This window comes from Salarias fasciatus, chromosome 11 (assembly GCF_902148845.1).
Source record: "Salarias fasciatus chromosome 11, fSalaFa1.1, whole genome shotgun sequence".
Lineage (NCBI taxonomy): Eukaryota > Metazoa > Chordata > Actinopteri > Blenniiformes > Blenniidae > Salarias > Salarias fasciatus.
In genome coordinates, this window is record NC_043755.1 from 19,999,780 (window position 1) to 20,015,351 (window position 15,572).

Sequence of the window (15,572 nt, forward strand, 5' to 3'; positions counted from 1 at the left end):
AATAAAAAGATTTGGGACTAATTATGATTAAAAAAAAAAAAAACATGCAGGACAGGGTCCCCGGGGACCAAGATGGACACTTCTCTACTGTAATGAGGCGAAATGGGATGAGGTGAAATACCTCCTTCATATTAAACTAAGCGTGCTCACACTTTTTTGTGCGAAATCCTGCAGACAGAGGCATGCTCAGACCGGGACAAGCGGGCAGATCGATCAGTGAGTCATGCAGCTTTTCTCCGCAGCGCCGGAGCGCCGGCCGGTGCTGAGGCGTCGTTGATTGCCTCGGATGGTTTCCTGCGGCTCCGCGGCGCGCGTCGAGGGAAACGCGGCTGCTGCGATTGAAGACAATCAGCTGCTTATTCCGCACATTTTGATTTTTCCCTCTCGATCGGCACGGATGCGCGGCTGACCACCGACCTCTGGATGCGGAGGTGTCGCCATGCGGGGGATCGGGACGCTGCCGGCCGCCGGAGACCGAGCGGGAGGGCAGAAACGCCGCAGATGACTGCGGATCCTTCGCGGCAGGTCGTCTCTCCTCGACAGCCTCCTCCCGTAAAAAGGAGTGGCTATTTCAAGCGCTACCGGCACACGCATGCAATGCGCTGTCACACGCGCGGGATCAAGCACACTTTATTTGTTTTTGTCGGAGATTTCCTGCAGGACGCGGCGTGAAGCTCCGGCGTCCATGGCTGTTTGACGGCTTTTACGCACCGGTCCAGCGCAGCAGCAAGGTAAAAAAACAAACAAAGCAGAACTGCACGTTAATTTCAAAGCTCCTGGCTCTGAACACTTCTAGAAAAACTGGTAGGCTGGGTTTGTGGTGACAGTTGTGGCATGTGGTGTTGGAGTCGGAGCGGTGAGCCATCGCTGCAGTGTTGTGTGTTGCAGGTGCGCCAGGCCGGCAGAGGCAGGACCTTCAGGGTTCTGGACACCTCAGGGTCCCCGGAGAACACCTGCATGACCCCGAATTACTTTTCCCTGAAAGAGAGCAGCCCGTTTTAATTATTAACCATGTTTCTAATGACGGAGTCAACACTGGGCTTGTCAATAACAACAAGGATTAGGGGCTGGATCTTAGCGGCCTGCAGTACCAGACCAACTTGGAGCAAGGTTTTAGAGCCACTATCTCCTAATAGATTAATGTTAATGACTGCTATTAAACCAATATTTAATGCAGTGCTACAGCAGGACAAATTGGCCCTCTTTTTACACTCTTACTTCAATAAGCACACTATCACAATGGACTCATTCCTTTGGAATCTGTGTGCATTTGTGAGCCTATTTGACTCCTAATTGATGATTTCATTCAATTTAAATAAATGAGTGCTAATTGACCATGACTGACATTAATTTAAAATAGCTTTAAAAATCATAATCTTAATGCAATTATCTTATGTTTATTGCTCTTAAAAGCACCTAAGCCTCCTTGTCAATGTTGTATTTATCATTATTTTGTGCTTTTACATGTCCCCAGGCCTCTGTGACTGAAGGTTAGGTGCATATTAACAATGTGGAAGAACTATAGTAGTGGAGGAATCTTTCAGTTCAACAACAAACTGCTAAAAGTATGCACTTTTATTTTGGAACATCCAGTACGGGAAGCGGCAGAAGGACATCAAACGCACCACACTTCTCACTAATGATCCTGACAGCATTACATTTAACTAAACTAACTAGGATCACTCAACAGGTCACAAGAACACAAACTTAACTATTAATAACGTTAATAGTCCCCAGCGCTCCAAACGTCATTGGTGCATTGCAGCGCGGCAGTTTAGACATGACGACCGGCTCTGCAATCCTTCAATATAAACTCGTAACCACATAATTGCATTTGTGCAGGAATTTCCTTCAGGCAAGTCAAATGTATTAGTAAAGCGCTGATCAGACGCAAGGCAATTCACAGTGCTTTACAAAAACAATAAAACTACATCAAAACAAAGTGATTAAGAAATCCAGCTGTCCTGTTTTGTCACAAAAATGACCACCAATAATCAATTCACCAAAACTTTTCAAAAGAGAGGAGAAACCTTAACACAGAATGTATATTTGAAAAACAAAAACAAAAGCTATATACAAAACCAAAGCATTTTAGTGTTTCTAGAGAGCGATGGTCAGCTTCTCTTATGCTTCTCCATAATTTTTGTAAGAATAAAGAATGACACTTCAGATTTAGATTTATCTCAGAAAAGGCAGTGGAGCATTTTAATACCACAACATCAAAAATGTCAAACTAATTTTCGTTCAGGTTCCATATACAGTCAAATTTCAGCTTTGGTAAAATAGTGTCGTATTAACTCTTAAATTCAAACCATGCAAGTTTTTATTTGTTGTGCCACAGAACACACAAGATGAAAGCATCTATATTTTGGTAAAACCAAACAATTCCTGCCAGAAATTCCAATAATCTCAACATAAATTCAAGTTTAATAATAGCTTCTGGTGTAAAATACAGTGAAGTGTTCAAAAACCTGTGTTTCATGTGCTCTTAATGTTTAGTTTGCTTGGTGGTTTAGCGGCCTGGATTTGAGCCTCTTGTTGACCGGTTTTGGCCCACCTGCCTTGTGTTGGACACCATGTTCCTACGACTGTGTGACTCTTGCCGTCGCTGGCTGAAGCACAGCACTGTTTGCTCGTTATCAAAGTTTTCAGAGTTTAATTATTGTTTGGCTTTTGAAGGTTGCACTCACCTTTTGCTATTTTTCCAAAACCACTTCCTGCCCTTTGCTGCTGTTTAGTATTCAGCCGCTTTTTCTTGGAATAAATGTCAAACCGTTGCCCGCTCCGCTCGGTGTTTGTTGTGGTGTCATGGGAACAAATTAATGAACTCTCACAGTCCTGATCATATCATCTACAGCTCATTTATGCCAGTTAACCTGGTTACTGCTCCCTCTTATGTAATGACGTCTAAATGTCTAAATGTTGGCCGGGTCGAGAAAAATGTACATGCTCCGTTTGATAACTTCGCAGTATCTCGGCATTCATGCTGATCACAGATGAGGCCTGAGTCGCAGTGAGGCTATCACCTGCGGTATCAGAGCCAGACTCCTTCACAGGGTGTGTCATTGCCACAGTATCTGCCTCAGAAACACTTCTTCTGCCCACATAAGTCCGTAGTATTCACAGTCCGACCTGCTGCGATCAGATTCTCATGAAGAATTCACACCTACAAGTGAGCAGTGTCGAGAGGTTATGGGAAGTGAAAGGAGGCGTCGCCTCATGAAACACAGCCAAAGGTTTTAGTGCTGTATTTGGGAACCCATGCCAAAGTGTGTATATCACTCTGGGATATTTTAATCCAGGTATTCCCTCCTAACTTTGACACACCGTGATCATTTGAGCTGTTTAGTAGTCGCCCGTCTCCTCATTAGTCCTGAAATAAACTGGAAAAAAACATGAAATAGGACTGTTTACTGGTTTATTTTCTCTCAGCTGTGACAAAAATAAATGAACGTGTTGTCATTTGTTTTGACGCATGTTTTTTTTGGTTCATCTCGGCCACTACTTTTACCTCAAAGTCCACTTTAGTGGTGAATTTTTAACCTCGAAGCAAAGGTTACACAACTCATGTAAATACCCAACATAACTCTTGGAATGGTGCATTCTTTCTGACAGTGCACTGATGCTGTTTGGTTTCATTCTGTGAAGTATTTCCCATCATACATCCTGGTTTTATTGCTTCTCAGGCAGGTTAATTAAAGCCCATAATGATGGCAGTAGAGTTGATTTTATTCAATTTATGTAACTTTGTAAAGTTGTTCCTGCTCTTCTTCCTGTATAGGCGGATGAAGGTTCCATATAATCTGTTATCACCGGCACGGAGCCTCTCCCTGGAGGCGCCTTCACCTTCGCTGATAATATCCGGCAAAGTGCACACGCGGTCCGGCCCCGCGTTTTGCATTTTACGACCTTCCGAGTCCGTTTGTCTGGTCGTATACTTTAGTGGCAGTTAAATATCAGATGATTGAGGTCAGAAAACAGCTGGCTTGCTGGCTACGATTCCGGCGTCTCTCTTTTACACCCCTGTTCTAATCGGACTCGACTGTTTGGCGTTTAATAATTAGTCAGGTTGTTGGCCGGGAGGTTCAGGCTGGAAAGTGTGTCACTCTCATTGCAACATAGTCTGATATTCCCACATAATTTTTTGTTTTCATTTATAATATGAATGCAGATGTGATTGACAGGTGTGAAGTCGGGGGTGGTGCTGCTACCTGAATTGCCTCCTCACGTTGTGGGTGTGTGCGCACACTTTCATGTGATCAGTCTCACACCGAGTCCTTGAATCTGTTCTGTCAGGTAGGCGATGGCGTCCCGTAAAGACAGACGGAGAGATCAGATCCCGCCGGAGGAAGGTCATGACGAGAGGAGCGGCGTCCCCAGCGTCCCCGGAGACACCCTGCCCTGGAACCTGTCCAAAATCCAGAGGGTGAAGCGCTCCAAGTCGGCCTCCGCCGAGGTCCTGGATCCAGCCGAGAGGGCCGTGATCCGCATCGCAGGTAGGACCGTCTAACAGCGGCAGTGAGAAACGTCGTGCACGTTACGTGCATGTGCTTGAAAGTGAAATCTTGAGTTTGTGATGCAAGAGGCGCAGTGACAAGTGGATGAGTCACGGTGTTGGCTGGTGAAGCGTCGCGGCCGGCCAACCAATCCAGAACTCACCAGAGAGTGAACATGCCAGTGCTAGTCGCTCCTAACTCTCTATGCTGCTTTTGTTGGGATTTACTTGAATTAGATTTTCTTCTCAAGAAGTGAAAGAGTGCTTTTATTTTATCCCACGTTTCATATTTTAATTATTTACTCAATCTTCTGTGTTGATTTCTTTATTTTCTCGTCTGTAAGAGTGATGAAAGAGTTTCAACACTTTTGTTCACATTGGAAAATGCAGTGAACTGCACTGGCAAACATGAGTCATTTGGATTTTTCTCTTCACTGAATTCTGCTTTAAATGGTTCGAAACCCTGATTTTAATGACTACAGCCACAATGGAAATCATTCAGGGTCGTCTGAGACGTGAGCCCTTTAAGTCATGCTTTTATCTTCAGGTGAAAGTCGGGTCGTCTCCAAATTGTGTCTCTACGGCTGGCAATCCTGGACTCCATCATGATATTTAGCGTTCCTGTTGTTACAGATTTGATTCCAGGTGTATACTTCTCATTATCTTGAAAAACTCCTGGACGGTTTATCTGCTGCTTCTTCTTTCGGCATATTCCCATCAGGAATTGACAATTCCAATACCCTCTGTCTCATATGCTCTACTCTCTCAATATCTGTTCTGACAGCTCCATCGTTGGCATCCTTTCCCTGACAGATCCGCCACGCCCGCTACAAATGTGTTTTGGTCAGTGTTATGAAGACACGCACTTAAGTTGAAATTATCTTAGAAAGATAAAACGCTTCACTCATCTAAGCCATAGAATCAGCAAAGGTCCATGCATGCTGGTCTTGGGGTTGACCTGACATCTATAGCTTTCTGAACATGCATGCCATTAAATTCCTACTTCCAGGATGTGATGCTCATCTTGCAGTCCTTTCATGCTTTTAAGCTGCAGCCAAGTGTCATGCCATTGAGGAACCATTAACCTTGTGTATGAATTAACAGGAAACCCAGCAAAGCTTTTTTTTTCTGCTCTTACCGTACATATGGACGCGTTTCCCCTGCAGAATGGTAATGACTTTCCTTGGCTGGACAGGCTGTACCACGTTACACATTAACACAAGTGACGCGGTAGAGGACTAGAATTTTTCCAAGCAGCGTGGAACAATAGCTCAGGTATTTGTCCAAATCGTCTGCAGTGATGCTGGAAACGGATTATTTATGGACACGATGGGATTGCAGTGGCATCGCTGTAACGTCTCGATTGCCCAAGGACAAATGTGGTAAAACTGCTTCCAGTTAAGGAAGAGAACATATGAAACTGCAGAATTATAAAACCTTGTCTAGTCTTAATCATTCCATTCAATATATGATTTACAGCTTCAGAACTTGTATTAACATTTAGATATGAAATGTAATATTGATCATAAATCTTTCAGTAGTGATGCTCTTCACCCATACTTGTATTAGTGATCGAAGAGTCCCATTCAGCATGCTGACATTAGCTGACGTTGCTTTCCATATATTAGTGTCAGTGTAAACGTGTATGGAGCAAAGAATTGCATTTCATTAATATTTAATGAAGTGCTTGTGGCGGTTCTGCTCCCATTACTCACACAGGAGTCGGGGTAGAAAGGCAAAACAACCTCTTCTTCATCTGACTGCAGGATCACAAACAGCCATGAAACCTGTATTTTTCAGTTTGCTGCAGCAGACGTGATGTTCTGATGTTCGTGCCTCTTCTAGCACAATAAGTCCGGTTTGTTTTGGAAGGCCGGACTTCTGGCTCGGAGGAAGTTTGGATAACTTGAGCACCTACAATAGGTCCACATCCTGCGCTGCTTTTCCTCTGTCCGCCAGAAGGCCAGGCCAGGCTGTGTCAGCACCCGGGGCTGAGGCCGGGCTTTTGTAGCTGGCTCTGCTGACTGGATCACCGGCTGTATTTAAATGAGCCGGAGCTGGACGACTACGACAGTTCTTGTTAATCAAAACCTGTTTGCTTTTATCTGATTTGGATCAACAGAAGGGTTCCTTACACATACACATAAATTCCTGCAAAATGTAACTTTATTTGGCATTTTGGTGTGACTTAATGAAACTTCACCAATCAGCAAAATGTAACTTAGGACCCGTTTACATGTCATGTTTTGATAGCTACGCCTGTTTACATGGAAATGTTAGCCCATGAGGGATGGGCACCGATACGGTACCGATTCCCGGTACTTGGGACTCTGTACCGGCTCTCAGCGATACTAGTTTTCTGTACTTTTGTGAGTGTTTGTGGTATTAAGTGTTAATTTGTTGCTTGCAGCAGACGAGTCGCTAAGTGATGCTATGCTAACATGCTAACAGTGCCGAATGCAGGAGTTGTAGCCGTAGCTCTGAAGCCGTTTAAAATGCTGCACTCCTCAGCCTTGAGAAAAATCTTCTGCTGTACCAGGAGATTCCTCGGATTAGAAGTGTCCCACAGCGAGCGTAATCTGCATTGCGTTTTTAAAAGTGGAGCCGTGACGTCATTACCCTCGTGTGACGCTATGTTCATGTCCAGTTTGGAAAATCGTCTTCTCTTCCACTCCTTCAGGTACCGAAACATGGAACTGTTTGATTTTACATGAATTGATACTTGGTCGTATCGGCGGAATTCGGTTGGTATCTATTAAGTACCGAACTCGGGACCCATTTCTACAGGCCACGGGTGGAGGCAGAGGACAATACACTACTGATAATGGGAGTGAATGGACATTTTTCTGAAAGGAGGACGATATTTAATGGCCATCACAGCTGACTGTCAACTATATAGCTACCAAGAAATATAGACCGTCATGACACTCTGGAGGACGCCATTGTCTTATATTAAATGTTAATATAACACATTGGGAGGGTTTTTTTCTGGGCTGAAAATGAAGACGTACATTTTTACCTCTATTGCTGGGATAGATGAACACTTACTTTAATGTATGGAAAAATATTGAAAATCTGTTGAACTGTCTTTCTTGTCAGTGGGATTAAACAAACTATGTTTCAAGATTTTCAAGTTGGATACATTTCACTTAACTGACTTTGTTCAAAGAAATTCATTTGAGCATTTTCTATTAATGTGTAAGGGTTCAAATTGATCTTTGCACACCTTAATATGACTGAAACAGCATGCTACCCTGAAATGCTTTGGATATGATGAAATGTAGTGTGGGAGGTCCTGTTTGCTTTCATTTATCTTCTCATTTTAATTAACATGCTCCCAGCTGTCCTTATTAATTAGCAAGCGATCGACTGCTAAAGCCCAAAATTAGCATTTTGCAATAATACTGACCTTGTTAACATTGTAATGATAATAAACGGAGGAGAAAAAAAAATGAAACAGCTGACATGGCTTGAGTGATGGCTGAATTTTAAGATCTAAAGTCATCTCAAGTACTCAGTGACCATGAAACTCACCTTGCCTCCATTTAACACACTGTCTGCCTCACATCTCGTCGTGTCTTTGGTTGGATATCAGACTTCTGGCACTCGGCCAGTGATGTTTGTTGGCAGGTGCTGGTTTGAGGCTCTCAGAGTAATAAATATCAATGAAGCTCCGTAACCAGCCCACCTGCTGCATGTATTTTGTGGTTTGAGATTTTTTTATTGCTTGAACTGTTCCTGAAACAGTTTTTTCATCACAACACTCAAGAGCAGAAGTTTTTTTTTGTTTGTTTTTTTCATCATAATAGAATTATTTCTAAAACCCGAGGCAGAGGTTCACAAACTGAGCTGGGTTTCAGCTTCAGTTCCAGTGGAACTAACTGGGTTTCAAAAGCTGGATAAACATTACAGGTACTAATATTCCATTAATTCAACCCTCTTGTTAAAAATCATCTAATATTTTTCTGAGCATCGCCTGGTAAGAAAAAGCCCATGAGGGGTTGGAGAAGCTTCGGGGAGCCCTGGAGAAGCTCTGCCCGCCTGGACGGGGTCTTTTTTTGGGTGGCATCAGCTGTCTCTGGAGTATGCTCAACTTTACGGATCTGCAAATGAGCTTTTTAAATGACTTCGTCTTGATAATCGCACATTAGAGCAGCTTAGACACTTTTCAAATCACTTGTGGGAATAAGCCTGGAAAAATGAGATGGAGGACTATTTACAGCCTGGCGTTGTGTTAAGTGGAGTTTCTGTTAAATACCAGCGGATCTCATTACATCCCAGCAGCATCAGGATGTTTAGAAAGTGAACAAGAAAACTCTCTCGTAAATGATGATAGTTTAAAACTGCCCTGTTTTAAAACTGGGTTTTCTTGTTTGTTTTAAGGAATTTTAAGGGTTATTTTTTAAGTGAGTGCTTCAAGTACAACCATTTTTCGTCAGTCAGCTGCCAGGCTGACCATTAAGTAGATTTACTGTGCACAGAGCGGCCCTGGGTTCAGTGTCGGGAGCAGAAAGTGGTCAAAGGTTGTGACTCATGCAGGCCTGGAGAATGTACAGAATCTTTTTGTGCATCTGTGAGAAACTCGACACTTCATGAAGTGACTCAAAGTAACACCGACCCTTCAACCTGTTATAAATTGATTTTAGGACAATATCACCAACATTTCCACTGGCTTGGAATGCTATAATATTCTTTTGCATGCAACAAGTAATCTCACATAAACACACTCAGTGAACACAAAACAAAATCCAGCCGTGATTCAAGTGCAGGTGGGATTGTATTTTACCTTCTTTGCGATCTACAAACTCTTATTTTGGAGCGGTGCTGCTGGTGTCTGCAGCTTGTAGCTGCTGGTGGCCTGTCCTTGTCGTGAGATGACGGTCATGATCTTTGATTCCGGCTGTTGTCGGATGACGGTCAGCTTAGCCTCATTTATATTAATATTTTAATATTACTTCTTTAACTTCATTCTGCCATATCAATATTTTAGCATCTGTTTGACATATATTCTGTGTTGTAATCCTAAACATATTGTGTCCTATTCTATAACATTCTTTGTTTCCAACATTAAACCACTAATTCTTAGCCACGATGAGAGAAATCGTCAGACAGCTACACTCAGTATTTTATAGCACTTTGTGTTCGGGTCTGGTGTCCTTCAGCATGTTCTCCAGATGTACGTTAACATGTTTTCTCCCACTGTCAACAAAACTCATGCATATTTCAGGTTTATTTAATGTTTTTTTTTCTTCTTTTTCTATTATCTGTCTAAGATCACTTCCTGTACTCCATGGCGAAGTTGGATAAAGCAATATAGATAATAATAAATGTTACATTTGCATCCATTGAGACAAACACGATACACCCGCACTGCTGTATTGCTGCAGTCTGTGCTTTTCACCGTCTCATTTTTCAGGTTGTTTACTGTAGATTCCATTCAGTTTGTGGAGAAGCTTCCCTGTTGAGGTTTTTACTTTATTTTGGCAAATGTTCCTGAGCCGCTATGCAAAGCAGATGAAACCTAAAATTCCACGACTAGAGAACAAAGGAAAGCAAAAACACAGAATTGAAGGAAATAACCTCCTTTTGTCACCTCACGGTATAAATGAGGTTTTGTTTGAATGACACTCATATCATCCACATGATATACAGGATATAATGTAATTATGGTGGACTTCATTATCTTGGTCAGGAATTGTTTAGTTTTGACTTCTAATGTCATCAGTTGCGTATTACACACAGCTGACTAACTTTATTAAAGTTCAACTGTTACCACTGGTTGATGCTTAATAAAATCAGGAGGATGCCCAGCCGCTAACTCCCTCTGGCACCTGAAAAAGACATTCTTACTCTTTATATTCCCACTGTTTTGACTTCTCATCAGTTGAAATTTGTGTGAACCTGTGAACGAAACCATCATACAAACCAATGTTTACACAAACAGGCAGATTCTGTCTGACATTAATCCCACCCTGCACTGTGACACACATAGTGTCAGTTCCAACATTGGCTTTTAGAGCCTGAACAGTACTTAAACTGCAAATTTCCCTGCAGGAAAATAGTTAATTATTCATTAGCAGCTATGATCGGCCACTGAGAGGATGCTGCGCTCAGACTGTTGCTCTCAAACACACCACTCCGGAGTCTGACAGTGGAAATGAGTGTTAATGAACAGACTCCTCTGAGTGCTTCGACACAACAGACAGACGAAAAACTGATGTGACTCATCCTCGGTGTGCTGCTCATCTTATCGTCGTGACGGCAGCAGGGTGATGGTTGACCCTCTGGAAGCGTAAATCATCACCCTGACAATAACAGCAGCAGACGGTTTCTCCTCGGAGACGGATGGAGGCGCTGCCCTCAGCCAGCTTTCATAACCGCGCCATTAAAAGATTTAATGAAAGCATCAGAGCTGAATGCGTTGACATTTCATCCCATTGTGTTTCAGTTTTGTACTGTTGAACCGATTCGTTTATGAAAGCTTCCTTCTGTTTCTGATCATATTCCAGAGAGTTGTGAATGTGATACCTGTTCATGAATTTTACATGCACAACTGATCTAATGAAAGCATCATGCACTTAACTGCATGCTGGTGACTGAGACATACTGCATAAACACTGATGCTGCTTTGACTGCTCTGTCTGGTTGAAGCAATGCGTCAGTGCAGCCACTTTATTGGACACTGCAACACTGATGAACAAAGACAAGAACAGTTTATTAAAATCTACTTAGATCAACTGTACTTTCTCACAGAAAGTAGTGTTGTTGATGTTAATCTCACTTATTTGTCAGATTTGGTAAAATTTAGGAATTCTTTTCTCTCATGAAAGTTGAGAGCCTCAATGTATGAGAGTTTTGTTAAGGCTGCAAGTGTATCATCATTTCAGTATGTGCAATATAGAGGAGTAGTCTGAACCATAATAACTTGTTTCCATGTGTTGTTCATGTTTAATACAAAAGGGCAATCTTAAAGAGTGTGGATCATCATGATTAATCTACAAAAAACATACAAATGACAAAAAATCTTTTCGCTTAATGATATAATATTTTGTGTAAATTTGGCTCAAAGCTTAAAGGTGCTGTAGGCAGGATTCCGCATCTCCGCCATCTTGCTTAGGGTTATCTAAGCAAGATGGCGATTTGACCCATCTAAGATGGCGATTTGAAACCCAGCACAGTCAATCCTGTCCTGTTTTCTCTGACATCACGCCCTCACGCAAGTTAAGCCCCTCCCACAAGAACATGTGACGAACGCCCCTCGACCAATCACGGTTAGAGCCTCAGGGGCTCTTCTGATTGGTCAAAGATACCTGGAGCTGTCGAGATTCCTTTTCAGCTCAGAACAGAGACGGATGGAAACGCTGCGCCTTCACGGTAGTGCAATTATGCTACACTCCTAAAGGATTATCAGTGGATACTCTAACATTTAATCCAAAGAAAACACCGAAAAATTAGCATTGACTAGCAAAATCCTGCCTACAGCACCTTTAACATCCCCTGAAGTGCTTGTTTATCCCTGATCATGTCCATAAATGATGCTGAAAAGCTTCATCACATGTTAATCTAATATCATGCAGCCTTAAGTAGTGTTAATCCCTGCAACTATGGATTTAAATTTAAGTTTTATAAAGATATGTTAGATTTGAACAATGTGTTGTAGTCAAATCCTATGTAACAACTATAAAATAATTCCATAAATGTCAGCATTTGCTCATCTGTAAATGAAATAATGCTAATATTACAACAATATCACTATGGTCTGATCCAGTATGAGACTGAAGTTTGTATTTGTTGTTTAATCTGTATTGATAAGTGAGCCACAGCTCTCCTTCAGGGTGCAGTAATAAACCCTCCCAGCAGGTGGCGCCTTCTATCAAACCGGCTCCTTGGAGAGTAATTGCTTGCTTCTGGAAAAAAGTGTCTCATTTCCCCCAGCCGTCTCGGGTGGCGTTGACCACAGCGTGTCAGTTGTGTCCCTGATGTTACAGAGCGGTGCCTTCTTTCTCTGGACAAAAGCTCCTCGGCTCATTGAAGACGCTTCACAGAGAACAGCTTTATTCCTGCGCTCCTCTCTCTTCACAGCTTTAACCTATTGAGCCATTTATCATGACACGCCGTCTCGGGGAAGGAATGCCGGCCCTCGCTGTCGCTTCCCGTTTCTGTGAATGAGGCGTGACGGTGTGTGTGAGGAGGGACCGGACTGTCGGCAGAATGACCGAACTGTGCTGGACGGTTTGTTTCTGTTGTGGATTTCCAGAAGAGGGAGCCAGGCGTGTTTCTATGAATGACTTGCACTCACATTTATAGTCTTATTACTGCACCGTTGCAGCCTGATTGCACCATACTGGAGTCGGTCTTCTCTTGAGAAACTGAAATCTATCAAACCTGATGGTGATTTCTGACAGTTTTCAGTTTGTCTTTCTCCTCCTTCACACTCCTCACTCTGCATGGAACGCCACTTATATCACATTTAGTGCAGTCATGCTGCATTAGACTGGTTTTATCAGCGTCGCTGGTTATAGGCCGTTATCAGGCTTTTGCATAGCATGTTGATGAGCCGCTCATTCAAATCAGGAATGATAGTCTGGAGACGTCTGGGTTCCTTCAGGAAGGGAGGGTTTTGAGAACTTTCATGCACAACCAGGACATTTCCAGAGCTATTCATCACACACACATGCAATTTATAGCCATGAGTGTAATAAATGAGCTCACATGGAAAGGAAAAAGCACCTACTGATGGAGTGAATGTGAAATCTAGCAGGCCCTGGTCGGGTCTGAGTCAGCTGTCTTCTGCTATCAGGACAAAAAAAACCTCATACGGATGAGTTAGTCATTATTGTTTTTGTTTGTTTTCCAACAGTAACCACTTTATCAGTAATTGACTTCCTGCTCGACTCTAACAGATGCTAATCGAATTCTCAGAAGGACTTTGTAGCAGTTTGACTTTTCCCTTCATTTATCATGTTTAATCGACGTGACGATTCAATACGCAGAGCTGGAAGTCTCGGTCATCCATTACTTCCTGGAGCTAATCCTGGGGAACCCCAAACCGTTCTCATGCCACACCGGAGATAGAATCTCTCCAGCGTGTCCTGAGCTGACCGCCGGGCCGCGTTACAGTGGGCGTGCCCAGTGGGACGCAACCAGGAAGTGACCTCATTGGATGCTTGAAGAACTGTAACGGAATCTTCTGCGTGTGGAAGATAAGGTAACCCGAGCTCCTGTGGGTCACTTTTTAAATACTCGCAGCACGAGTGTCAAGTGTGAGACACGATTATGGGACATGACCTCAGGTGAGCCCGTTGAGGGACTTTCTGAGGGGAACCATGATGTGATGGGACGTGACAGAAGAAAAAGTACCTGGAAATGTGGCGATGTGAGCACACTGAGGAGTGATTTTTTTTTTTTTTTTTTTTTTTTTTTTTCCCCTGTTGGAGCCTTTTTTTTAGGTTCACCTTAGAGCCATTTTCTCTGAGCGCTGTCATGTAAACCACCTAAACAGAACAACACTTTTCCATTTTCACTTTAAAATGCTGTGTCAATGTTGCCTGAGAGTCATGTTCATCAATCCAGAGATGTAAAAGCTTCATGCTGGACGTTTCTTACAATCACCTTGATGCTTAAATTATTAAACTATAGGAGGTTTTCCTTGTCAGTGACGGAGGTACGGACTAAAGGACGACTCCCTTCAGTCCAGCGGCTCTTCTCTTGACCACTCCTGGGCAAAATCCAGTTTCATGTCAGGATGGCAGCAATGCTAAGACTGAAGAAGTCTCTCCAATCCCCGAAATGCACCTGTTGAGTGTCATTAAATGAGATCTGACGCTCGTCTTCGTTGCAGCTAAACTAAACAAACAGATACCAGGAGGCCCGATCGGGTCGTCCGGCTGTTGGGGAGTGGACAGACCGCCATCGTGACTCGACAAGTTTCCAGTCAGACGCTTAAATGTCACCCTGATGTGTGTACATTACGAGGCTGTGGGATTCAGTGACAGTAACCGTGAATAGAGTGATGTGCTAATGCTTTCCTGCTAAACACTACGAGGAGTTACCGCCCTCTAAAAATAACATTTACTATCCATAAATTTTAACCTTTTTTTAGCCTCTTCAGTGTTTTTTAATGATTTTCATTTCAGGGACACCCCACATTATCTGTTGAAAGCAGCTGTTTCTCTGTCTTCTGTTTATAGCTCAGTGCAGTTGTTTCTGCTGGAGTCCAGCTGATGTCAGCCTCTTGTTGCGCCTCTCCCCATTTGTCTGGATACGTAAACATTTAGCCGTCCGATTCTTCCTTTTTGGGGAGGCGGTGCTGACCGCAGATCGGTCCATCTGCTTGGCTTGGCAGGCGGATCTGTTCCGTCACACACTCATTTTTACTGTTGTGTGTTTTTGGAATCAGTTGTTCAGGGTGGAGACCGGCGGCGTCACGGGTCGCAGGACTTCCCTTGTCTCACTCTCCAACTTTGAATTATTTAATTTTGAAGCACAGCTGTAAGGAAGGATGGATACAGCAGCTGTGTGGCTGGAGTTTTAACGGAATTGAAAGTCATGGTTAATAAAGGTGAAGGCGACATATCAGTGAATCACCAACTGGCTGAATGTTCATTTCTTAATTAAACACGTTCTTTATGCTTTCTCTTCAAATTTGATGATTCAAAAAGGATTTTTTTTTTAGCTGATCATTCTCTGAAGAGTTCTCCCTTTTTGCCTCAACACTGGTCCCCAAAGTCAGTGATCAGCAACAAACCAGGGGACCTGATGAATTTTATGCCTTTAGATTCAAAGGTTTAGCAGTGGGAGGAAAAATGGAGAATCAGACTATAGAGAAAAAAAAAGGGAGAGTCATAAAAATTAGAAACTAGCTTTATGAACAAATTTAGAGCTGAATTTGTTTTTTGTGGTGAGAAACTGCCTGCATGAGTTCATCAAACACCTCGAGTCGGCGCGTCAACCCAAGAGAGAAGGAACTCACTGTCGGAGAATATTTCAAAGAAGCTGTTTTTCACATCTCTTGTGTTATAAAGCTTCAGTTTTTTGGGTCTGTTTTGTAATTGTACAGGGTGTGGTGGGCGGTGGC

At 42.9% G+C, this 15,572-nt stretch overlaps 1 protein-coding gene across 1 annotated transcript in view; it reads left to right on the plus strand.

The window, feature by feature from the left end:
- Positions 1-568: 568 nt before the first annotated feature.
- The window catches only part of LOC115396391 (plectin-like), a 131,661-nt gene continuing 116,657 nt past the window's right edge, over positions 569-15,572 (plus strand). The window contains exons 1-2 of the mRNA XM_030102265.1: positions 569-731; positions 4,298-4,496. Of these exons, the coding sequence (XP_029958125.1) occupies positions 4,304-4,496 (193 nt within the window). The 5' untranslated portion in view covers positions 569-731; positions 4,298-4,303. The remainder of the gene's footprint in view (positions 732-4,297; positions 4,497-15,572) is intronic.